General features: G+C 47.2%; 1 protein-coding gene across 1 annotated transcript; it reads left to right on the top strand.

Moving 5' to 3' along the window:
• Positions 1–3,961: 3,961 nt before the first annotated feature.
• Positions 3,962–24,303, top strand: TNFSF8 (TNF superfamily member 8). The gene is made up of 4 exons (XM_039720178.1): positions 3,962–4,424; positions 11,719–11,764; positions 22,298–22,369; positions 22,952–24,303. The coding sequence occupies exons 1-4, from the start codon at positions 4,230–4,232 to the stop codon at positions 23,356–23,358; spliced, it is 720 nt and encodes a 239-aa protein (XP_039576112.1). The 5' UTR covers positions 3,962–4,229; the 3' UTR covers positions 23,359–24,303.
• The last annotated feature ends 1,402 nt before the right edge of the window (positions 24,304–25,705 follow it).

The following is a 25,705-nucleotide window of genomic DNA, read 5'->3' as shown; positions in this document are numbered from 1 at the left end:
ACAACCCACAACGCCCACCAAAAAAAATCCCTCCAAAAACCCCAAAACCTCGAAAATATGAATTGTTCTTAGAAATGGGGGGGGGGGGGGGGGGGGGGCTGGAGAGCCCTGCAACCACTGTGGTCTCTCACTGAAGATAAAGGATCTTGGAAATCATCTCATTCTAGGCTGGATGGAGCTCTGAGCAACCTGGGGTAGTGGAAGGTGTCCCTGCCCATGGCAGAGGGTGGGACCAGGTGATTTTTAAGATCCCTTCCAACCCAAACCATTATGTGATCTAGGCAGGCTGGCAGAGCTCCACTGTGGAAAATATAAGGAAAAGGTTTCGAAAAGTAGAACTGCCAGAAAAATGCTTTTTGGTACAGTGGCTCGTGTTGATGGTTTCTCTTGAGTGTCCTTCAGGCATCCCAGTGCCCAGCTCTTCTGGACAGGGGAAAATCCTGCTTTTCCACCAGCAAAACCTGCTCTGTGTGTTGTGTCCAAGAAGCCCCAAAAGATTTGCACAAAGGCATCAAAGAAAGGCATAAGAGGGAGGCAGAATTCAAGAATGGGCAAGATTGAATTGTTCAGCCTGCACAAACTGAGAGTGGCATTGCAAAGATGGATGACCTCTAAGGTCCATTCCTCCCCAAACCCCTGTGTGATTCCCTGACTCCATAAGGAGCCTGACACCAAAGCCTGCTATCAATGGCTCTCCATTAGGATGATGGCAGGAATCACTCAAGCTAATAAAGCAGACATTATGGTTCATTTTGTCTCTTAGATCTCAGATGAGTTTCTGGGAGTCAACTACATGGATGTAAACATGGCTGATGGCTCTGACAAGAAATGGACACAATTCATATCAACCCAGGAACCTCCAAAGGCACCTACACTCTTCACCTACCTGGATTTCAGTGGCAGTTGGGTGCCCACACATGTCTCAAAAATTGGACATTATTGTCTTTGATAAAGTTTCAGTTATCACAACTTCAGTCAAGGGTGAATTTCCAGTGACCCCATGGATGGGTTCTCAGCTCTCAGTGAGTTCATTTCCTTTCAGCCAAGGAGCAGAACAATAAGTACTAACAACGGGCTGGGATGTTTTGTATTTCTCCTGACAAAGGCAATCACTTGCAATATCTACCAAGAAATAATTAGAGCTGCTGGTTTTGTGGTTGGCTTGTTTTCTGCCTCCCTGCCCTTTTATGCAAAGCTCTTTGCTGCCGAGGACACAGCTTGTGCTGATGCAACTTTGGGGCAAACACCTGCTATTTAACCTCTTGAACCAGTGCTGGGGAGAACTGATGCAATACTGGTCAGAAAATGTGAAACTGTGAGAGTGTGAAAGGTGTGCAGGGTGATGTAGTTATGTTTGAAAGCACATCACCACCTCTAAGCCAGAACACACAGCCAGAATACCCCAAAACCCCTGTTTAATGGGGATGCCCCATCCCTGGCAGTGTCCAAGGCCAGGACAGGGCTTGGAGCACACTGGGACAGTGGGAGGTGTCTCTGCCCAGGCAGGAGGTGGTTTGAGGTCCCTTCCAACACAAACCAGTATGGGATTCTGTGATTATAGGACCTTCCCAGCAGATTCCAGCCTTTCCAGCTCACCCTGTGGGTTTGCAGTGAGGTGCTCGTGGGCTGACCAGATTTATCTCAGAAAGTCTGGTTTAACCTGGATTGCACTTGTTTGCACAAATTTATCCTACTTTTTCTCACTGACATTGACTGATCTCTTTTCCTTTTGCAGCCATGACCTCACCTGCTTGTCCTTGCATGAGTTTAGCACAGGTGTTTTTCTCTTTGAAGAGCTGACCTGCAGTCCAGGTGTCAGTGTTAAAAGCTCACTGAGACCCTCAGGACACCACACAAGGTGACATCCCACAAACTACAGCTCCCTTACCCTCTGGAATATCATCTACCCCAGTGAGGGATGTATCTGCTCAGTCACGAGCAGGAGTTGCTGACTGCCTGCTCTAAAGTCACTGCAGGACATTGGGAATTCAGGTTTTCCTGCATTTCAGAGCTGTCACATTATTGAGGAGGGCTGGGGATTACTTTGGTAGGAGATCTCCATGTGCTGCTTCCCAGAGAGTGGATTTGCTGCTCTGCACTTGCTGCCTTAGGGGGTCAAATGAACTTTCACAGGCAAAAATTTGTAAATATTTCCTTTATAAAAAAGATTAATTTCCAGAACAATAACCTCTGCTTCTCATGTCCACAAGTTTTGCATCCACCAAGAAGGTGAGGATCCACCTCACCAAACCTGCCAGATCTGACCAAGTGAGACCATTTTCTCATGCCTTTCTCTGTGGTTAAAACAGCTTGTGCCTGTTCCCATGGTGATAAGAGATGCTGTGAAAAACACTGCTTTGCAAATCTGTAGAAGCCTTTGTAGTGCTGTGCTCCAATGATTTTATTAAAGACAGTGGTAATGACAGGAAAATGCCACAACTCTGCTATGTCAGGGGTGTAAAGAACAATTGGATTAAAATTGAAAAATTCTACCTTTTACCTGGGAGGCCACCAGCCCAAATCAGAGGAAACTGGAAAATTGCACTCAATGAATGCCTGTTTTTTCTGTTCTGATATTCTTCCCAAGGAATTTCTTGTTGCTGTCCACTGAAGGCAAGGTGCTGAGCTGGATGGACCATTGGTAAGATCCTCTTTGCCCTCTTTGATGTCCTTGTAATATCAAATTGGGATTAGCCAAGACAAATAACCCAGGATTTGTTTTCCTGTTAAATAAATTAACTTGAATGGATGTGATTCAAAAGGGGACACACATCCAGCTGGGAACATTGACAGAAAAACTCAGGTGTCTTTTCATTTGGACTGCCAGAAAGTCAGGAGCCATCCCATAGAAAACACACAGGATCTTTTAGCACTGGAACAGAGTAGGAATGTTTCCAGATAAATCTCACTTGAGTTCTGTACAAAGCCAGGGTGATAGTCCCAGGCCAGGAGAGGATAGAAGTGAGCAGCAATTCCCTGTCTGCAGATAAACTTGGGATTACTGACACCCTCTGTGGGCACATCCCAACCTCTGCATTCAGCTACTACGGTGTCACCACTTCCTTTCTGCCCAGAACTTGCACCCTGCATCAGAAATGTATTTCTGACACATTTCTGTGAAATTCTTCAATAAAAATCTCACCCAAATATCTCCAGACCTCCATAGACAAAGATAATCATAGAATTATACAATATCTTGAGCTGGAAGGGAGCCGTAGGATTGAGTCCAACTCCCTTCTCCTCCCAGCAGTGCCCAACTCCTATGACCAAGAGGATCACCCAAAGGTTTCTTTACCCTTGGACAGGGTTAGTGCTGTGGGGAGCCTATTCCAGTGATCAGCCATCCTCTCAGGGGAGAGCTTTTCCATAATGTCCTCTCTGAATTCCCCTGATGCAGCTCCACTCCCGTTCTTCCTGTTCTGTCCTGGCCACCAGCGAGGGGATCAGCAGCTCCTGCCCTGCTCCTGTTGTGAGGAAGCTCTGGACTGCCATGAGGTCCCCTCCTCAACCACCTCTTCTCCAGCCTAAACAAGCCAAATCTCCTCAGATGTTCCTCATAAGTCCTGCCCTTGGTGCCTTTTTCACCACCTTGGTTGCCCTCCCTGGACACACCCTCAGAGTCCCCTGTCCTTGTCCTTCTGAGGTGCCCAAAACTGCTCCCAGCACTCAAGGTGCAGGGCAGAGCAGGACTATGTCCTCCCTCCCTCTGTCCCCTGGATGTGATGCCGTGCTTGGGGCACCCCAGGGCCCAGTGGGGCTGCCCAAAGGCCACCTGTGGCTGCAGAGCTCTGGAGGTGGCTCCCTGTTGGGAGGCAGCAGAAGTTTCAGTGCACAACAGGAAGGCAGAGCTCGGGGCGACTCCCTGAGCCCAACTGCAGCTGCACAGAGTATAAAATGAAAGAGAATTTGCATATCTCCCCATTTCACAGAGCCTGGGGCGGGGGATCGTGGTGTCTGTGCACCTTGTGACATCAGAAACCTTGGCTGCAGCGCAGGACCTCGGCGGAGAAATCCCTGAGCAAGAACATGAAGCTCCTTCCCCTGCTCACAGCTGCGTCCTGCCTCACGCCCCCGGGGCCCTCTCTCTTTGTACAGCAAGTGATGAAGTTTTTTTTCCAGATCACATGAGGCAGGATGAAGGGGGAAAATCCTGCCAGGAGCAGAGATGGGCTGCAACTTGAACCTGACCAAGGGGAGACACAGAGCAGTGCCTGGAGAGCTATATAAGAATGTGCCAGGAACAGGAGCAAACACTTGCTCAGGTGAAGGACTCGCATGAATCAGCCATGAATGTGAATGAAGACACTGTTTCCAGGAGGCTTGGAGCCACTAACAAAACCTGTTTGTATTTCATCATCGCCACCCTGGCTGTGTTGCTCGTCTTTGCCTTGGCCACCATCATGGTCCTGGTCGTCCAGAGGACGGTAAGAGATTGATTCATTGCTCTTCTCTTCTCTTCTCTTCTCTTCTCTTCTCTTCTCTTCTCTTCTCTTCTCTTCTCTTCTCTTCTCTATTTTCTCTTTTCTCTTCCTTTCCCTTCTCTTCCCTTTTTCATTTTGTGGCCAGAACAGTTCCTACCTCTGTTATAAATGCACACACATGAATTAGGGGAAAGTTGAAACACAGATAAAAGGACATCAGAAAAAGAGGACCTTTCTCCACAGACAACATTTATTCTTGGCACGCAGTGCCTACTCTATAAATGGAAAGAGAAGGCTCCTGACCCAAAGTGCCAAGCAGCCTCTGTCCCACCTGGCTTGGTGTGTGTCTCCTGTTGGTTCTTTGGAGAGCAACCAGTGTTTGAGAGGTTTGTTCTGGTTCTCTGAAATGGATTGCAGCAGGGGACATGCCACAGCTCTGTGACACCCTGTGGTGCTGCCTGCTGATGTGGTGAGGCAGAGCTGTCCTGAAGCACCCAGAGCAGTGCTGGTGCCAAGGAGCTCCCTTGTGCCCCTGTCCCCTCAGTTCTGCCTTGGGTGTGATTTTTAATGCACAACCAGAGTTGTAGAAAGGATATCAGTGACACAAGGTCACACACACACATCTCCTCCCTCTACCAACAGTCACTTTAACATAAAATAAAATATTGCTCTTGAATGGATCTGGGGTTGATGGGGAACCAGTGACAGCCAGAGCAGAGACAGAAGGTTGTGAGGATAAAAAGTGAATTTCTGACCTTGTAGGGGCATTACCATCAACTTCACCAAGGTAAAATGCCAGGTTAGAAGTTTTATAATCACTGAAGCATTATTGCAAAAATCAAAGTGCTGAGGTACCCCCACTACTGTTCATGGAGGGAAAGCTCCAGCACAAAGCTGCTGGAGGAACTGGCCAGGGAAAACAAAATATGATCCTTTAACTCAATATTTTCTCTTACTAAATTTACCCTGTGCAATTTGTGTGTCCGTGTATGCACATTACCCAGAAATTAAACCAGGAAGGCTTGACTGATACTCCTTCAAGAGAGGAATCATTTACCTGTAATCAGTGCTCTCCCAAAAGAGGAGCACTTTGAGGACAGTTAACATGAGACATGGGGCTTTTTAAGTGAGAAATAGTGGGCTATCAGGGGAGATCTTTAAAATAACAGTCTAGGTAATTACAGACTTGCCACAGCTTTGCTGTATAATGAGGCTTTCATTTGTACTGATTATGGAAGCAAGCATTAAATCACCTCTCCATCAGGATAAAGCAGTTACAGGAGTTGCCAGAGGAACGAGATTGCTGAAAGAGCCAAGGTTTTGACTTAAAAGAGTAATGACACCATTGCAGCTGCTTTGAAAACGAGCTGGCTGAAGGAGGAAAAACAAAGCTGAGGGGTGTGAGGAACAAATAAAATCAAGCAGCAATTTTACGCTCTGAGGAGAATTTGACAGTGAAACACAGATTGTGTTTTGCTCTCAGGGACCTCAGAAGCAGAACAGTCATCCCCCATCTGTGCCTAGTCCTGAACTCCCAGGGCAGAGAGGAAGGGTTGGTTCTGTGGGACAGGCTCCACAGGGAACTCCAGGCTGGCTCCAAAAACTCCTCAGCTCTTGGCTGCACTGCCGGCTCTGAGGAGAATTTGACAGTGAAACACAGATTGTGTTTTGCTCTCAGGGACCTCAGAAGCAGAACAGTCATCCCCCATCTGTGCCTAGTCCTGAACTCCCAGGGCAGAGAGGAAGGGTTGGTTCTGTGGGACAGGCTCCACAGGGAACTCCAGGCTGGCTCCAAAAGCTCCCTCAGCTCTTGGCTGCACCGTCAGAGTGAGGCTGGGCTCAGAATCCTTGGGGAATCTGAGCATCTCCAGCACTGACTGCGAGCACCTGAGGGGCTGGGGAGCCCCTGGAGCCCTGAGTTGCTGTAGGGATCAGAGCACCACCAGCTGATTTCATTGTTTTCTTTATAACTCTGACAAAAAGACCAACATTTTGGGTCATCATCTCCTTGGGACAATGAGGTTTTCCCTCCAGATGTTGCCAGCTGGGTTGTGTGTGTGAGTTCAGGGGAAGCTTCACACCCTGCTCATGCTGAGGAGTGAGGCTGGGCTCAGAATCCTTGGGGAATCTGAGCATCTCCAGCACTGACTGCGAGCACCTGAGGGGCTGGGGAGCCCCTGGAGCCCTGAGTTGCTGTAGGGATCAGAGCACCACCAGCTGATTTCATTATTTTCTTTATAACTCTGACAAAAAGACCAACATTTTGGGTCATCATCTCCTTGGGACAATGAGGTTTTCCCTCCAGGTGTTGCCAGCTGGGTGTGTGAGTTCAGGGGGAGCTTCATACCCTGCTCATGCTGAGCTGAGAGAGAAGCTTTTATTTCCCTCTGTTCCAAGGGCTGTTTGGGGGTCACAGGGACAACACAGGGGTTGGACCCTTGGGTACCACAACATTAAGAAGCTTGTGGTGACAAGATCACACTGCCCCTGCCCCCATCACAGGCTGCCTTTTGATGAATTCATAATTGCCTAATTTAAGTTGAATGAAAACAGACTGGAAAAGGAAAATCAAACTCTGCAAAAACCAGGCACTTGCAACCCCCACAATCTGGGTGCTCCAAAGAAGGGAAACACAACATGAAAGGCTGAATGAAAAAGGCAACTATGATTCAAAGCTGCTTCTCTGAATCCTACAGCACCTCTAAGAGAGATTATCACACCTCCCCACTTTCCAGCACCCCAAGAAATTTCCTTTACGCCTTGTTTTTCAGAAGGGTGGCACAGCATGTTAGTGCCATATCTGGGAAGGGTCAGTTTTAGAGCTAAACTCTGGTTTTTTGGAACTATTTGCAGTGCTGAAGTCAGTTCATTTCTTCAGCTTTCATCTGCAGAACCACTTGGCTTCAGGCCATTGTTGATCTTTCACAAGTGACTCGATTTTCCTCTGGAATGAGCATAGTCTCTGTGTGGTGGTCTGGAGCCATCATTTTTCTTCTTAACACTGTTCATAAGTGTGTTAAACCCTCCACCCTTGTGCTTGACACATTCACTGCTGGATAGATGTGTATATACACACCTCTGGAGATATTTGTGTATATATAGAGAGAGATGGCAAACCGGTGAAAGAGAATGGGACAGGAAGGGCTGGAAAATGTCATTTTAAGGCACACAGACCCTCACAAGTCTGGTGCTGTACAGAAAGGTTCATCAGACACCTGGGTCTCCCATTGACAAATTGTGTGGATGTCCAGAGTCCATGATCTGGGTTAGTCCATCACTGCTCTGGATTTTGTAGACTTCATCTATTCAACGTCTAAATTGTGTAGGGGAAATCTTTGTATCACCAGTGTGGCAAATACTAAAGGTCAGAGCAGGTTTATCTATTTGCTGATCTGTTCTATAAGGCTGTTAAGAACCTTTAGCAGTAGATTTGTGAGTGACTCATACAGCAGCCAGCACAATCCTGAACTATTTATTGGGGTTTTATGTCTCCTAAAAGCTCATTTTGGCCCCGGGTGCCCCCTCTTGTGGCAACCCTGACAGACAGGAAAATAAAATAAAATTTTAAAAATAAAATAAAATTAAAATACTGAAAACAGCAGAAACACAGGAGAGCCTTGGGGCTTCTTTGTGAATTGAAGCATTTCCTTTGAGGACAGGGGACCAAAGAGCTCCTCTCCACAGAGCTGCCATGGGGAGATGCCCCTGGGGAGCCCTGGCCCAGTTACCTGAGCCCAGGCCCATCATGGGGACTGGTTTGGGGGATTTTCCTTGGACTTTCTAGAGTAGACAAAGACTTCACAGAATCCCAGCCTGGTTTGGGTTGGAAGGGACTTTAAAACAAATCCCATCCCACCCCTGCCATGGCAGGGACACCTCCCACTGTCCCAGGCTGCTCCCAGCCCTGTCCAGCCTGGCCTTGGGCACTGCCAGGGATCCAGGGGCAGCCCCAGCTGCTCTGGGCACCCTGTGCCAGGGCCTGCCCACTTCCCAGGGTCAGAGATGTGTGGTTCAATGAATATTCACTGTTGTGACCCAAGAATTGAGAACGACCCTTTATTCTGCCTCAGCTTGAGAAATCTTCTTGAAAAAAGATTAAGAGAAAAAAGAAATAAATCACTTTTACTGGCACCTGATTATCATTTTCTCTAATAAAGCAAACTCAAATTATTCAGCTTGCTGAGTAAAGACTGAGCTCCTTCATCACCAGCCCCCAGGTCACTCCAGACAAGGTGAAATTTGGTGTCTTGAATTTTTTTCTTAGCTAGCACTGTAGAATTTAATCTGTTTGGGCTCCTCCTGTGTGCCTCTTTGCATTCCAAATGACAGCATTACATGTGATATTCTTGCTGCTGGAAAAGAAAGAAATAATACCAGTAATATTTCAAAGGAAGTCCTAAAGGTTTATTTCAGTATCTACTCAATTGTCACTAAAATAAATTGCTTTGCTATGTGCTGATTTTACTCGCTGGGAGCCTTCCCAGGTGAGAACACAATGCCTTTAGTCCATTTTAATTTTGGTTTTATGCCCTGAATGCAGAGCAGGCTCTGAGCCACCAGCAAGGCAAACACCTCCCTGGCTGCCTGATTTCATTGAGTGCAATCTCACCGGGGGCAGAGGGTTCTTTTTCTGCCACCTAAAATATCCTGAATTCTCCACAGAGAACAGGAATGTTCAGATATTGCATTGAACAGCAACACTTCCCTGTGCCCTGAGTGTGTGTGAGACAACAGCCCAGGGCAGGGGCAAGGGAAGGAGTTGAGAGGTCCTGGCAGAGATTCCTGGAATGTTTTCAGCCCAAACCCTGCACAGTTTAACATTTGGTGATACATTATGAGATCCATGAGAGCCCATGAGGGAGGATATTGTGTCAGGGCCAAAAAGCTTGGAAATACCCATTTTTTAAAATTCCAGCTCTGGGTTCCTGTTCTTCTGCTGCCCAGCACCTCCCTACCCAGCTCAGGAAGGTCACCTGGAGAATACTGGCTCAGCAGGTGACTCTGCCCTGCCTTACACAGGTGTGGGGAGGGAAAATGAACAAATTACAGATTTCCAAATTCCTGGAGAATCACAGAATCATTCAAAGTGGGAGAGAGCCCAAAGATCAGTGAGTCCAGCCATTAACCTGTCACTGCCCTGTCCCCTGGGAGCAGCTCTGCCACCTCTGCGGGACACAGCATTTGGCATCAGACCAAAGCATAACAACACTTTGCTGGGAGCAGATGCAGCTGCACACTCCACTGCTGTTCAAAACATGGCACATGAAGCCAAAATCTAATTTAAAAACTTCCTAAACATTTAAAATTAGAGCATTAAGTACCACAAACAGACCCAACACAGGTTCTCTCCTTGCCCAACCAGCTTCCTCCTCCCACACCACCCATTATCCACTTCTCACACAAAAACGAGGTGTTCGTGCTGTAACACCACTATGGATGAAGCTGTTCCCACCACAGCAGCGCCCAGCATCTCCCAGGAGATTTCAAATGTTGTCTTAAAGCTGGTAGAGCTTCCCAAATGTCTCCTTCCTGGACATCCTGGTGGGTCACTGAACAGGGAAGTGCTCAGGGCACCGAGCCTGACAGGGCTCAAGGAGAAGCTGGGAGAGGTTTTAGGCCCTATGATTTAATTTTAGGTAAGTGAGGAGCAGGGAGAAGGACTCAATGATCCTCATGCATCCCTTCCAATGTGCTAAGCTGGACGTGGCCTGATTAGCCTGCACAATTAGCCCAGGTAATTTGCAGCCAGGTAAGAGGAGCTGGTTCAGCCCAGCCTGAGCAGAGTCCACTCCCAGTCACTGAAATCCCTGTGGGATCACCCAGGGTGACACAGAAGGGATGTGACACACAGCGAGGAGCAATGGGAATAAATCACACAGACTCCATTTTCTTCATGGTGGAAAAAGCCCATTCTTTATTCACAAAACTCCTTTTTATACAGTTTTACAGACCTCATGTGTGACTCCCATTGGTCAGGAGCTTTCTTGCCAATTACTTATTGGTTATTAACAAGTCGTTATTCTGTCTTAATTGGTCTGACTCATTCCATAAGTCTCTTATGTTAAGTTCCATGAAGATTAGGCAAAGTAACTTCCTTCTTGTAAAAGATAAAGTAGAAAATAATTTTACTAATTAATTCTCTTCTCCATGAGGTACATGCCATGTACAATTCCAAATATTAATTTTTTTTTTTAATTTCTAGATTTGCTTTCATGAAGGAAGGATGTGATTTATGGAAGCAGATTCATTAGGATGTCAGGGGTGCACTTCAGCAGCAGCACTGCCAGCTGAAGGCCAATCACATGGACTCCATTTTTTTCATGGGGGGGGAAAAAACCCTTCTTTGTTCACATAACTCCTTTTAATACACTTTTACAGACCTCGTGTTTGACTCCCATTGGTCAGGAGCTTTCTTGCCAATTACTTTATTGGTCAGTGACAAATTGTTGTTCTGTATTCATTGGTCACTCAAACCCCTGGTGTCTACATGCAGGAAAAGTTGTTTATAGAGATAGTTTCCATTTATCTATCTAACAGTGTAAAACCAGCTTATAGAGGTGCAAGTTGTTTTTTACCCAGGAATAGATTGTTATGCTAATTAACTGCTCACACCAGGATTGCTTTCACATGGGAACCTGCACTCTGCCAGCTTGACTTAGAAGAAATGACAGAGCAGGCCTGATTTTATATGGCTTTTCTTTATCATTTTTCTACCTTATTGCAACATGGAACGCCCAGTGCTCTCCTCAGCTGCTGGGAGAATATTTTACCCCTTGAGGGCATTTATGAGCTGCCAGGAGCTCTGGGGTGTGTGTTTGGGTGACAGAAAGTGTCATCAGAGGAATCTTGCTGCATTTCATCCCTGGAGCTGGTTTTCTAGGAATTTCTCATATCATGCTGATTGAGGACAATTTCCTGTGCCATTTTCACCCTTGGTTTTACATCTCAGCAAGAATTAGAGGAGAGGTGAGGCAGGACATCGCTGTCTTTCTCAGACCTGTTTGGGGCTTTAATGATCTTTCCCAGGCACGTGGCTCTCCAGGTTGTCCAGTCCCACTCTGTTCTATTCTGAACAGAAAGAGAAAGGCACAGAGAGGAATTTTTAGGACTTGTGCTTCTGAAGCAGCCCCAACAGAACCCACATAATTTTCTTACCGCACTGAAAGAATCTGGCTGTGTCAGAAATGTTGATTTTCTAGGTTAGAAAAAACCAGAAATGTTTCAGATCCACAGTTGCACACGAGATGGTATTTCTTATTCCCAGAATAATCCATCTCTACTCTTTCTTCTCTTTCAGGTAGATGATCCTGCCACAGAGGGCATCAAAAAACCCATCAGGACAGGTAAGACCCCTAAACAACACAGGCAATTTGTCATATTTCCAATGCAAATACTGCCCAGGGTCACAAATAAGTCATTTGTGCACATCTTAATATTTTCCAATAAAGGCTCCTCTTGGTGAAGAGCTAGAGTAGTGGGGGAAAAATGAAAATAAGAAAAAAGCTTTCAAATTACTCAGTACATCCAGGAACCAGTGCATAGCTGAGGAAATAACAAATATTTCTGAATGTGCCCTGGGGTGTCTGTTCCAAAGAGCTTTTTGGCAGGAGATATGAACATCACTCTGATTTTAAGGTCTTATTTTAAGTGCTGGCTCTTGCAAATGTGTGTAAAGTTCTCATCTTCACGAGGGAGGGGTGAAAATGTGTTCCACATATTCCAAAACAGCTCCTGGTTTAAGGGAAAAAAGGAGAAGGGAATGGGTGGGTTGAGAAGGGACAAGGGGAGGCCAGCAGCAAAAAGCACAGAGCAAGGAATTGGATCAGGCAGAGTGTGAGCACAGAGAGACTGAAATAAGAAAATCTGTCTAACAGAGACAATTTACCAAGATTCTGCTTTGCCTTAGCATGACTCAGGAGCACTGTTCATGTCACTGACACTGTGACATGAGCCTCACATTGCTCTCAGCACCAGGATCTGACTCCTTGCAACAGCAAGTTGGTTCCCAGTCCCAGAGGGCAGGGGATGCCATTGCCTCCACCCCAGTGGGGAAATGAAGCCCGTGTTCATCCAGAGGTGGAGCAGAAGGGGAGATTGGAGGAAACTGGGATTGTTCAGCTGGAGCAGAGTGAGGGCAGAGCTCCCCGGGGCTGCAGCTCCTCCCGAGGGGCAGCTCCCATCTCTGCTCTGGGACAGGGACAGCAGCCAGGGCACGGCTGGGGCTGGGCCAGGGCAGCTCAGGCTGGAGCTCAGGGCAAGGCTCTTCCCCCAGAGGGTGCTGGCACTGCCCAGGCTCCCCAGGGAATGGGCACGGCCCCGAGGCTGCCAGAGCTCCAGGAGCCTTTGGCCAGCGCTGCCAGGGATGCCCAGGGTGGAGTTGTTGGGGGGTCTGGGCAGGGACAGGGCTGGGCTGGGTGATCCCTTCAGTCCTTTCCAGCTCGGGATACTTTGTGGTTCCAGGATTCTAAGAGGAGCCCAAGGTCTGGAGAGTCCCAGTCCCACAATCACCTTTTCTGCAGCTGCATTTTTGCAACATTTGGACACCCCTTACCCCATTTTGGGTAACTTTTGAATCCTGACTCTCCCATGCTGGGCTTGTTTTCCAGCCCACAGCTCCTCAGGCAGTCCCTGCGTGTCCCCGTGTCATTCCTGAGAGCTTCACGTCTTGCCTGAGCATCACTTTTTGTAAAGTCTAAAATTCCTGTAACCTGGAGGAATATTCTTTTCCCCTTAGGCTCTCCCTAAGGCACCCAGAGTGCACAAACTGCTTTCTCTCTAGCACCCTAAGCATCCTCTTGAATCTTCTTAAATCTTTCTCAAGTCTTTTTGTGCTTTACTGTGTATCTGAAGAGGCTCAGAAATAGAGCAGGATCTGAAGGTACGGAGCCTTATGAACCACAGAGGAGGAGCCACAGAGGTTGGACCTGTAGGTCAGCACTTTTAAAAGCAAAGCACAAGGGGTAGGGACATTCCCAGGGCAGAGAGAGAGGGGTCACTGGTCCAAAAGTCCATTTATAGTTATATCTGTATTATTTATATTTATAATATAAAATAATTAATTATTAAATTAAAATATAAATAAATATCAACTATAAATAATTAATAATCTATGTCATTATTAGTATTAACTTATATAATATTATCAATAATTTAATGTTTGTATAATAGTCATATAGATGTATATTTATATAAATAGTATATATTATATATCTATATAAGTATTATATAACTATAAAATTATAAACAAAATTAAAATATAATAAATATAAATTTATAAAGATGTTTTAAATTTATTTATAGTATTAAAATTATTTTATATTATTTATTTCTATTTATATTAAATAAAATCATATGTCTACATATATACCATATATAAACCATATATATATATATAATTTTATTTCAGCTCAAACAACTCGTGCAGTTGTTGTTGCTCCTGACCAGCAGCTGGCAGGTGCCAGGTAGGAGCAGTGTGCTCCCCCCAGGAATGGAGGACTGGCCATAATGCTGTTTCATCAGCCAGAGCATCTCTGGGTCCATATCAATCCCAGGCATCCTCTTGCTCTGAATTTCCAAATTCTGCTGGTCAGTGTGAGATGATGCCATTAGTGAAGGACCAAAGGGGGGCTGATGGTGAGAGCCCACAGCAGGAGGAGCTGCTGAAAGCTGGTTTTAGTGGATTGAAATGCTCTCCCAGCCCATCAGTCTCTGCTGGAGGGTAACAGCATTCAAGTGGGAGCAAGTTGTCAGGGCCTTTTATTTTGCTCTTAAAATGCATAAAGCAGAGCTTATTAATTGTCACCAAAAAAGAGAGACAAGGAAGACTTTGAGGTGGTCAAATAATCCGATTTTTTTGTGGGATACAAACACTTATTTTAGGGAAGACTAGTAATGCTTTACTACTTGGTGATGACTGGTGAAAGATCACATAAACAAATTTATACATTTTAAACATCTCCTGCTTGCAGAAGTCTGATGTAACTTTCTTTTTCTGGTAAACCCATCTGATTGAATCCTCTTGCAATCTTGATTTAATCCTCAAAGTTCTGTTTGCTCTTGCCAAGGCATTTTGTTTATCAAATCTCTTTTGCTAATAAGGTCCAGAGTACTTTCTGTTTTGTGTACCCCAACAATTAATTACTATACCCAGTGGGTAATTTACTGAGGGCCCCTCACATGGAGCTCTCTCAGCTGCTGCCTGCTGGCAACCCAGCAGGGACTTGTGGCAACTGCTGCCAGGTCCCACCCAGGGACAGGAGCAGGTCAAACATTCAGGAAGGGGACTGAGCTGAGGCTGGAGCTGCTGTGGATTTAGATTTGGATCCATTCTGCCTCGCTGGCAGCCCAGATGGAAACTGGGCATCATTTGTAGCCATGAACCAGGGCACCTGCATTGTTAAAATGGGCAAGGGAGTGAAAAACTGGGTGCTCAGCCTGGCTCCAGCCCTGTGCCAGTGCCAGCATCTCAGGGATGCTCTGGGGGACACAGCCCCACTCCTGGAAGGGTCCAAGGCCAGGCTGGACAGGACTTGGAGCAACCTGGGATAGTGGGAGGTCACATGGATGAGCTTTAAGGTCCCTCCCAGCCCAAACTCTTCCATGATCCTGTGACACAATCCTGTGCTGGGTCCAGCTGAGGTCACTGGGGCAGAGACCTCACTGAGCTGCCAACAGGCAGCAGCCCAGAGCCAGCCACAACACGGATTAATTGTGTCTTATTAAAGCAGGGAAATGCAATGATTTAATTTCAATCCCCAATGAGATAATGTTCTATTGTTAGCTAAACACCAGTGGGCACTAAAGCAGATTTATGGGAGTTTTCCAGGCCTGACTCAGCTGTCAGGCCTCAATGAATGGGCTGCAGGAATCCACAGGCACAGGCTGAGAGGGATGCAATGTCAGCTCATTAAATGTTTGTGTGAAAAATGGGATCAGTCTCCTCCAATCCTCTGTGCCACTGTCAGTGCAGTACCTGAGCAACAGGGGGAAGGAATTAAATCCATCACTAAGTGTCTGTGAAATGTTCTTTCTGTGGAAGCATTTCTCTGTGGAAACTCATCCCCTTTCACAAATAACAAATCATCTATTAGTGTGGATCTGAGGGGTATTGTTATGTTCATTTTTTAGAGGGAAAATGAACTCACAGGCAAATTGATGACCTGGAAAGGTACAGCCCTCATCATCTTCTTGCTAGCCTCTCCGAGCTTCATTTAACTGGGAATTGTGTAATATTGGGCTGATGGCTTTTCTTGATGGATGAGCTGCAAAGATTTGATATCAAAATCTCTTCTCATTTACAAAAGGGAAAAAAAAACAACAACAACAACAACAACAAAAAAACCCTGCAGATACAAATGAACACACACAATTTATAGGTATTTTTCTCTGACACTCAACAAACCAGGGAAAGAAATTCAGCACCCTGCTCTCAGTTCCAATGGGAAATATGTTCCCAAATAAAAATCTGGCCCTGAGAAATCAATGTAATACAGGTGACAGTCACAAACCTGCTAGTGTAGAGAAAATCAGGCTGAAGCCAATGAGCCAAGGAGCCTTTTCAAATCTGCAGCCGTGTCTCAGAGGGCAGTTTGGCCTTCTGCAACCAAATCTGATCCAAACATTATGAGAAGTAGCTGAGGGAGCTGGAAAGGGGCTCAGCCTGGAGAAAAGAAGGCTCAGGGGGTATCTTGTGGCTCTGCACAGCTCCTGACAGGAGGGGACAGCCGGGGGGCTCAGGCTGTGCTCCCAGGGAACAGGGACTGGAGGAGAGAAAATAGCCTCAGGCTGGGCCAGGGGAAGCTCAGGGTAGAATTCCTCATGGAAAGGGGAAATTCAGGCCTTGGTTTTTACCAATATTACTGAAAGGGATGTACCTTGGCTTGTCTGGTCCCTGCTGCTGAACCAAAGAGCGGCACCTGTGGTGTTTTGCACCCCAGAGATGCTCTGGTTAGCTATGAGCACGTGGGGACAAGTCCAGGCATGTCCCAGGCTCCACTGCTTACATGCTGGGGCTTGTTGGCAAAAGAAGGTCAGTCCTCAGGCCTCCATGTGCTGGAGAAGCTTTTAAGGCGATGGTGAAGAAGGGGTCAGTCCTCATGGAGGGTTAATCCAGGGGTTTTATTCCGGGCTGCATGGACTCTGAATGCAGTAAGGACTCCTCAAAGACATGGGCTGCTTGCCTTTTTAACCAGGGGAGAGGGGCAGGGGAGGGAACACAGGGACCACCAACCTGGTACAGGGGGATCTCAGGTGAGAGGGACACCTGGATGGGCCAATGGCCCCCCAGGGGGTGCAGAGCATCCTTTGAACCTGCCAATCACTCGAAGCTCCCCTGGAATTTCTGGGTTGATAGACAGTGCCCAGCAGGGTCAGGATGGGGGAAAGGAGACGTGATTGACACCGGGGGAAGGACTGGGGTAACTGAGGCAAGCTGTGCCATCACACCAAAACAGGCAGGGGCTGCCCAGGGAGGTTTGGAGTGCCCATCCCTGCAGGTGTCCCAGGAGGTGACAGAGGTGACACTCAGAGGTCTGGGCTGGGGATGAGGTGGGGACCAGGCACAGTTGGATTTGATGATCTTGGAGGGCTTTTCCAAGCTCGATGACCCTGTGATTGTGTGATGACACTGCAGGGCATCAGACACCAATCCCAAAGCAGTGGGCTCCTCAGAAATGGATATTTCACACTAAGCCAAAAGGATTTTTCCCTTGTCACCCTCAGTCCAGGGAGGTCTCTGGGTGCATTAATGTGACCCTGTCTGAAGGCAGGGCAGAGGAGTTGTGTTTTTTAGGTTGAAAAACCTGGGCAAGCCTGGGCTTGCAAAGGCTAGAAAGAGTGCAGAGGCCTCCTGCAGGCCAGCATCAGGGGAAATGCACCACACACAGCCAGGGAGGGCTGCTGGCTCAGGTCACCACGGCTGGGCTGATTGATGTTGCTTAGGGTTGGCTCTGCCCTCTCTCCAACACTTAAAAAACAAGCTATGTGTGAATATATATATAAATATATATGAATACACGCACACACACACACATATATAAGAACATATTATGTGACCTTTGCTAAACTGACAAGCAGGCAGAGATTTGAAGAATTTTGACCTACAATTCCACAGGTTTGGCAGTACTTAGGTGTGCAGTGAGGAATTCATCAGAGGTTTTTCCTAAATTTGGTCAGGGTAAAGGGGATATTTCTTTAATTTCTGGTTTTGGAAGGAAATTTGGCAGCTGAGTTCAGACCTGAGTGGCAGCTCTGGGGCTCTCAAGGACCAAAGGCCCTCGGTGTGTGTGTGACAGGCACAGCCAGGAGCAGAGCCCAGAGCTCTGTCACGGAGCCCAGGAGGGGATGTCACCCAGCTGCCACTTGTCACAGCAGCACAGGCTGGGCCAGTCCTCTGGCTGCTGTTTACAGGGCACTGAACTGGCAGGAGAGAGTTAAAATTAGCTACAGGGACTTCAGGGAGTGGCTGCTGAGAAATAAATGATGCAAATTCTGCTAACTCTGGCTTGCTGACAGAGGTGTGTGACATCACCTTGCCTAATTCCATAAGCACTTAAATCTTCGGGGGTTACAGAGGAATCAAAACCTGTTTATTGCCTGCCTTTACTTCTTTACCTTGTATAGGGGTTTTGCCCTGCTCCTGTGCCTGCTCACAGTCAGCCCCCAACCAGAGGTGAAGCCACCCCCATGGCAGTGGAATGTCACCAGGGATGGCTGGGAGCAGGACAAGCCTCAGGAGCCCCACTTGAGGGGCTTTCCACGTCTGGGTAGCAGCACCTTCCATGCTGACAGAGCCACTTTCAGCTCGTGGTTTCAGTGCCCTTTGCTGGTGCTCCTCTCTGACCCATCTCAGAGGTGGGGAAACTGAGGCAGCCAGCAGAAAGAACTTTCCCCAGCACGGTCACACCCTCTTGGACCTGTCTGGCAGCAGCCCATGTGTCCCCATGTCCCTGAGCCCTTGGCTTCCTCCTGGCTGGACATGGTGTTGCTGTGTTTTGATGCTCTGAGAGAACATCAGGGGTTCATTTTGCATCTCAGGATGAAATTATGAGGGCTCAGTGAAACTGCAGCTTCTCTGAGACGTGTTTCCCAGTCCCCTTTTGGCTCCGTGGGGAAAAGCTGCATGGAGCTCCTAGAAACAGCCAGGCTCTTTTCCTTGGGGCTGCACCCTCTGGATGCCCATCCTACCATAAAAAGGGTCCAAAAGACAAAAATAAGTGATCTCCTGATATCTTCTTGAGGGTTCCCCCTGAGACCCCTGCCTTACCCAGCAGATTTCCCTGAAGCAGATCTGCAGTGTCTGTGTCTCACAGCACACAGTGAGACCAGTGTGTTCTCCTTGGTCCTCAGCTCCAAATGCAGCTTTTTCTTTCCTCCTCCTCGCAGCATTTTTAAGCTCATCTAATCCCATTGATTGCAGAGGGATTTCCTCTGATTTACACCATGACTCGTGCAAAGCCAATTAGGCCATGTGAGCACGTCCATCGATCAGTCCTACAGGTAATTTCAGCCTCTCTTGGCTTGAGCTGAAATGTTTCAGATAAAAGAATTAACTTGAGAAATAAAAGTAGAAAACAGTTATAAGCTGCTTCAGCAGAGTGAGGACCAGACCTGTCTCTCTAAACAAATTTTTTTCCATAATTTCCCTTCTGACTAATGCAGCTGATGTCACCGAATTTAAACGCAGGCACGCGAAACTTGCTGACAGCAGTAAATGTTAAATACAGCTCTGGAAATGCACAGTGCAGCCATGTCAGAGAGGGGAGATCTGTAGAGAATCCATGGACACCCTGAGCAGCTCAGGCCCAGCCAGGTCAGGGCAGCTCTGGGCACTTTCTGGGCAGGCTCAGCACTGGGCTTGGCGCAGCTTGCAGGGCTGCAGCCTCCAGGGCTGTTGGTGCAGCAGGGGATTTTCAGCCTTTGGAGGGTAAACCCCCTAAATGCCACTGAGTTTCTGTAAATAATCTCCCCCTTCCTGCAGACACAGGAGTGTGAGTGGGCTCGGGGTGCTGACTGTGTTACCTGACTTATCACCACAGCTGAAATAAGGGCCAGAAGGGTTTTCGCCCATCCTAAGCCATATCTCCACATCTCTGCAGTGCCTGTGCCCTCACTAAAACACCAGATTGACATGACTAACACCAGGAAAGCAGGTTTTGGTTTTTCTTTGGGGATTTCCAGAATGGTGAAGGGACTTAGGTACATAACTTACTCATTCTTGGAGAGCAGTGAGCTTCTGCTCACAACAAAAGTCTTTAAACTACTGAAATCAGATAAATATTGCAAATTTTTTTCAAGATATCCACAGTTTCTGTCTCCAGTGGAGAGTGCAAAGGGTGCAATACACATCACACCAACCCCCTCCAGACAGGGGAACTTGGGTGTGGGACCAGCTTCTCCCTGATTTGTCCATCCTTGTTATCAGAACTCCCTCAGAAATCAGGTCATGTAGATGCAGCAAGGGTCTGGAGCTTTGAATCTCTTATCATTACCCCAGTTTCAGGAATCTTATGAAATTTAAGATCCTTATCCCACTCTGCATATAAATAGAGCTCTTGTTAGAATCATTGAAGTTGGACACTCTCTCACACCTTTAGATCTTTCTTTCATTGTGACTCTCAAAAGTGCCCCTAGGGATTGAGGTGAGGCCCCACCAGCACAGAGCAGAGTGGGACATGTGAGGATCATGACACACAACATCTGATGTCAGGCTTTAGTAGGGCTTAGTTTTGTGCATTAACTGGCCCTTCAGAGACCCTTGTAGGGTTGGAGACGTGATATCAGTTTTATAAACTGAGTCACAGGAAAACTTCAGAGTTTTGTGTACCCTGGGAGAGGGAGTATAACTTGAAAAAGCTTTACTGAAACATCTTCCTGCTTTATTCTTGGTGTTCAGCTGTGGAATGGAACACCAAAAATTCCCATTTTGCCATCTGAGCTCCTGTGCACTTCCACAGCCACAGATGGGCCAGGAGATATAATGGAGAGCAAATGCAAGGAGAAATAACCATTCACCTGTCAGGCTGCAGCACTGGGATATGCACTGTTTTCCTGGATGGACACACCTTGTCTGTGTGTTCATCCACCTGTGGACCTAGGGGAAAATTCTGTGTCATGCAGAATAAAGACAGAATAATCACAGAATCATTGACTGAATTGTAGAATGGTTTGGGTTTGAAAAGACCTTAAATGTCATTTCATCCCACCCTGTGCCATGGGCAGGACACCTTCCACTGTCCCAGGCTGCTCCAAGCCCCATCCAGCCTTGCCTTGGACACTGCCAGGAATGGATAATCAGTGCCATTAACTGAACAACCAGTATGGTGAGAGGAGGAAGACTTACAGAGAGGAGATGGAAGGCAGGAATATGGACAGAAAGGAGATGAACTGCAAAGGGGAGAAGTGGGGAGCAGGGTCTGGGATGCAGGATCTGGATCACAGGGACGCGGTGCCGGGATGCAGGGGATGGGGACCGGGATGCAGGGATGGCATAGTGGGATGTGGGGATGAGACACCGGGATGCGGTGCCGGGATGCGGGGATGGACTCGGCTCCTCGGAGCGCTGCCGCCTCCTGCAGTGCCGGGCACGGCCGTGGGATGGAGCCGTCCCCGCGGCCGTGGGATGGAGCAATTCCTGTGGCCGTGGGATGGAGCACTCCGCGAGGCAGTGGGAGGGAACAATACCTGCATCCCGTGAGATGGAACCATCCCAGCGTGGGATGGAGCAGTTCCCGCATCCCGTGGGAGGGAGCAGATCCCGCGGCCGTGGGATGGAGCAGTTCCCGTATCCCGTGGGATGGAGCAGTCCCCATGGGATGGAGCAGTTCCCTAGGGATGAAACATTTCTCGAGTCCCGAGGGATGGAGCAGTTCCCGTGGGATGGAGCCGTCCCTCCGCGGGACAGTGCCGGCGCTTCCCCGTCCCGGCGCTTTGGATTTGGGGCATTCCCGGGGCTCGGCTCCTGCCCTGGGCTCGGAACCGCGGGGGGAGCGGGGCCGGCTCGGCCCCTCCAGCAGCAGCTTTCGGATCCCTGGTGTCCAGAGCAGCTGTGGCTGCCCCTGGATCCCTGGCAGTGCCCAAGGCCAGGCTGGACAGGGCTGGGAGCAGCCTGGGACAGTGGAAGGTGTCCCTCCCACAGCATGAGCTTTAAGGTCCCTTCCAACCCCAACCACTCTAGGATTATATGAACAACCTAAAGGCCTGGTGAAATCCACATTTTAACTGTGAGGGAACAGAGCAATATTCCAAAAGCACCCAAAGAACCATTTTCAGAACGATGTCCCACTTAAATATTTAAAAGCTTTCTGTAATTGCACCACGAAAACAACTTGGTTAAATTAAGCATACCTGCACATAATTTCTGTTTCATAGAATCAGAGAATCCCAAACTGGTTTGAGTTGGAAGGGACCTTCAAGCTTATCTCATTCCACCCCTGCCATGGCAGGGACACCTCCCACTGTCCCAGGCTGCTCCCAGCCCTGTCCAGCCTGGCCTTGGGCACTGCCAGGGATCCAGGGGCAGCCACAGCTGCTCTGGGCACCCTGTGCCAGGGCCTGCCCACCCTCACTGTAATTCCTCCTTGTATGTATTCCAAATGCACCCTCTTTTAATTTAAAACCATCACTCTTATTTTTAAGAAGCGGGATAAGGAATTTAATTTTTCATGGCTGAGAGCTGCAATCTGTCAGAGCTTTAGGTTGTTATAGATTTACCAGTTGAGTGACACTGCTCTGAATTCCCTGGGCAGATCAAATATTCCCAGCCAAGGAGTAAGAACCATGCTGGAAGTGGGGTACCAAGTGTTGGCTGCATTTTGCAGTACCAAAAAATTTAAAAAATAAAGTTCAGGAGTAATGAGTTAATCTATTGTTTTCTTCAGGTAACACCTTGGAAGACTATTTGAGGATTTTACAGAGAGTCCCAGGCAAGAGAGCTGTTGCCTACATGAGAGGTCAGTGGGGAGGAAAAGGGTTGGGAAAGGGAAATTTCAGAGCTGTCTGAAAAGCTGCTGCTGTCACTCACACTGGGTTGAGTGGCAAATAGCCTTTTTGTCCAAATGGGCATTTTATAGGAAAAAAAATTTCTTAGCTGTCCTGAAATGTGACGGCAAATCCCTATCTGATACTAGAAACTTTGTTTTTAACTTGATAAACACAAAAGGAAATAAAGATTTACCTTCTGCAGCTGCACAGAGGAATGTACACCTCCATGAGCTATACAATCTCCATGAATATGGAGAGTAGATGAATGTACATCTCTGTGAATTACCTTCAAATGCCAAGTGGGAAAATAATGAACACTCCTGCATTTCACTGTCCCGGGTTTCCTGAGGGCTGAGTAAATCCTTGGAATTTTTAGTGACCCACCTTCATGTGCGAGCTCCCAGCTGTCTTTCCAGGAGTTTTCCTGGGGTTTCCTGCAGGAAACCACTGAGCAGACGTCACCTTTTAGCAGGAAACACTGCTTGAAGTGTCCTAAGGCTGGAGGGAGCCCAGTGGAGCTTGGAGCTAACAGCCCTTTGCTTTCCCTGCAGTGTCCAGCACAGTGAACAGTTCCAGGCTGAGCCTGGTGGAGAAGGAGTCCTGTGAGGCCATCAAGTGCCAGAGCCAGGAGCTGGTGATCAGGGAACAAGGCCTCTACTTGATCTTCTGCAACTTGAACTTTCACTTTCCCAACTGCTCCAAGAGCCCCATCGACCTCAAGATTGAGCTCCTGGTGAACGACAGGGTGGACAGGCAGACGTTGTCCACGTTGTGTGCGTCGGAAACGTGCCAAGACAAGACTTTTAAGACCTTGCTCCATCTGCACTTGACACACCTGAAGGAGAATGACAGAATATCAGTAACACTGAACCATCCTGAATTCCTGAATGACATTTCTCTTCCCAATGAAAATGTTCTCGGGGTCTTGAGGTACAGCAATGAAACAGCAGCTCCCTGACCCCCCACTGCTGCCCAAACCCCTTCTCTGAACACCAGCAGCCTGCTTTTACTAGGCACCACCTTGGTTTAAATTTCACACCTCACCTCATCCCTAGGGTGAACAAGGAACTTTGTGAGTGTCCCAGAAAAAAACACTGCAAAAGCCAGAGCTACCGGGTTCCCTGGCCTGGCTCCAGGTGGGATTGTTGGACTATCCAGCACATAGCCCACCCAGTATTCCTCAAAATAATCTGTGCAAACACAGACTAAAACCCAGCCAGATCATGGCAAGAATCCACAATACAGAGAATTTTAGGGTCATAAACTGCTGGCACAGTGTCTGTGTTCAGACATGGGGAAATATGTTTAACTCTATTTTATGGAGTAGTGTATTAACCCAGTCTTTCCAAAAACCCAACAGTCAAAGCTTGTAGTCAAAGTTTTTCTTTACCATGGGCACTCAATGACAGCTCCGGAGTAGATTCATTGTACAACAGCAAAAATGATGAAATTATTGACTCTCGGGCTGGTAGCTGAAACTCTGGGGCAGGACATAGGAGATTTGGGATTTACAGGATATTTCTGTGCTGCATTCTGCTATGGACTTTATGTTGTTTCTTTCAAGTGTCTTCCTTGTCACTATTTATCCATCTTTTCTATTTAAATATAAAGCTCTTTGGGACAGACTTTGTCTAAGCAGAGTGCTCAGCCTCTGTTTTCCCCTGAGGTTCTCAGATCTTTTCACATTAAACATTAAAACAGCAATGGAGTTTCCAATCTGGCAAATAGCAAAGTCCATTAGGATGCATTTTCCTTGAGTGCTGCCCTGCCAGTTTGGCAGTCCCTGTGTGACACAGACCACGCTGGGCTGGGAATCTTCCTCCAACAGCAGCACTTCCTGGAAAGCCAGGACTTCCCCAAAGTCCACACTTTCCCAAACAGTTTCAGACTGGCCCTCAGCTGAGAGCTGAGATGTTTGAGCAGGCCAGAGGATGGGTGATATTTGAGCTTCTTTGGATGCCTGGAAAGTTCAAAGAATTCAGGATAAAAGAAGAATCTCAGGCCCTCTTATTCCATGAATTGCAGTAACCCAGACATTTACTTGCAATTTCATCCTTACAGTGTGGGGAGACAAGGGACCAAAATGTTCCCAGATCTGGTCCCAGTTCAGTCCTTCCCCTTTCCCTTCATCTCTGGGAATCCAGAAAGGCCTATTCTCACCATTATTGGAGTTTTTCTCCTTGCACAACTGACATTTTTCTCTGACTGCAGCTTGGCAAACTCTCTGCAGCAAACATTTAGTCATATATTAAGTTTCTGGCTGCAGAAACCTGGTGGTTTATCATCCAAGCTCAGTGGATGCTGGTGACTGATGTAGCTCAGTCTGTGTGAGCACACTCCAAATATTCCTCAGAGCAGTAATTTGTTTCTTGTTTTACATCACCAGAAACTGATGGTGCATATCAATGAGGTTTTGTCTCATCCACCAGGTGACTTCAAATTACACCAGACACTTTCTAAAGGTCAGGAACAACTGATATGATTCACTGCTAGAGATAGCCACTTTCTGTTTTGATGAATGTTGATGCAAACAAAAATTCCTTTTGCTGTTAATGACTCAGGAAAAAAAAAAAAGAAAACTAAATCAAAAAGAAGAAAAAACAAAAAACATGGATTTAGTTTTCTCTTTTTTCTTTTTCTCTTAGCAAAGAGAAATTTATTTTTATAAGAGTCAGCTGACCCTTCCTATGACTTTGGAACCTCCTCTGGGATCTCCTCACCCCTCTGGGCCCTATAAATCCCCCATGTCTCTGAACAGGGTTTTTATCTTCTATTTGCCTCCTCTTTGATCCACACAACCAGTTTCCAGAGAAGTTAAAGCAAGCCTGGCAGAGATGGATCATAGCTCCTGAATATAGAAGCAGTCAGTGAATGAAAATATGCATCTCCTCACACATCCCACCAGCCCTCCTCTCCCTCGAGGCTTTGAACTGAAGGAGAAAGGGCATTCTTTTAAAAATAAAGCAGCTCTCCCTGCACAGGGTGATTTTATTCTATTATTTTGCCAGATGGAGAAAATCCTGACAAAGCAATGCTAAGCTGCTCAGCCCCAGGCATTTTAATACCTTTGGATAAAGAAATCTGGCCTCTACCCCATTGCCTCTGAGAAATAAGAATAAATTATAGCCAGAAAGAAAGACCATTAATAGTGGACAATTTCCCCATCAGTTACAAAAATGTTAAATAGCTTTAACTGAAGCAAGGCCCTGAGGCAGGCACACTCCAAGCCACTTCATTCTTTCATCCCTTTTCCTTCATTTATTTTTTCTCCTAAGTTTTTGAAGTGGGTCATTTTGACAACAAAC

Source organism: Passer montanus, unplaced genomic scaffold (genome assembly GCF_014805655.1).
Source record: "Passer montanus isolate IOZ18808 unplaced genomic scaffold, ASM1480565v1 scaffold43, whole genome shotgun sequence".
NCBI lineage: Eukaryota > Metazoa > Chordata > Aves > Passeriformes > Passeridae > Passer > Passer montanus.
This window is presented reverse-complemented; position numbering and strand designations above follow the sequence as displayed.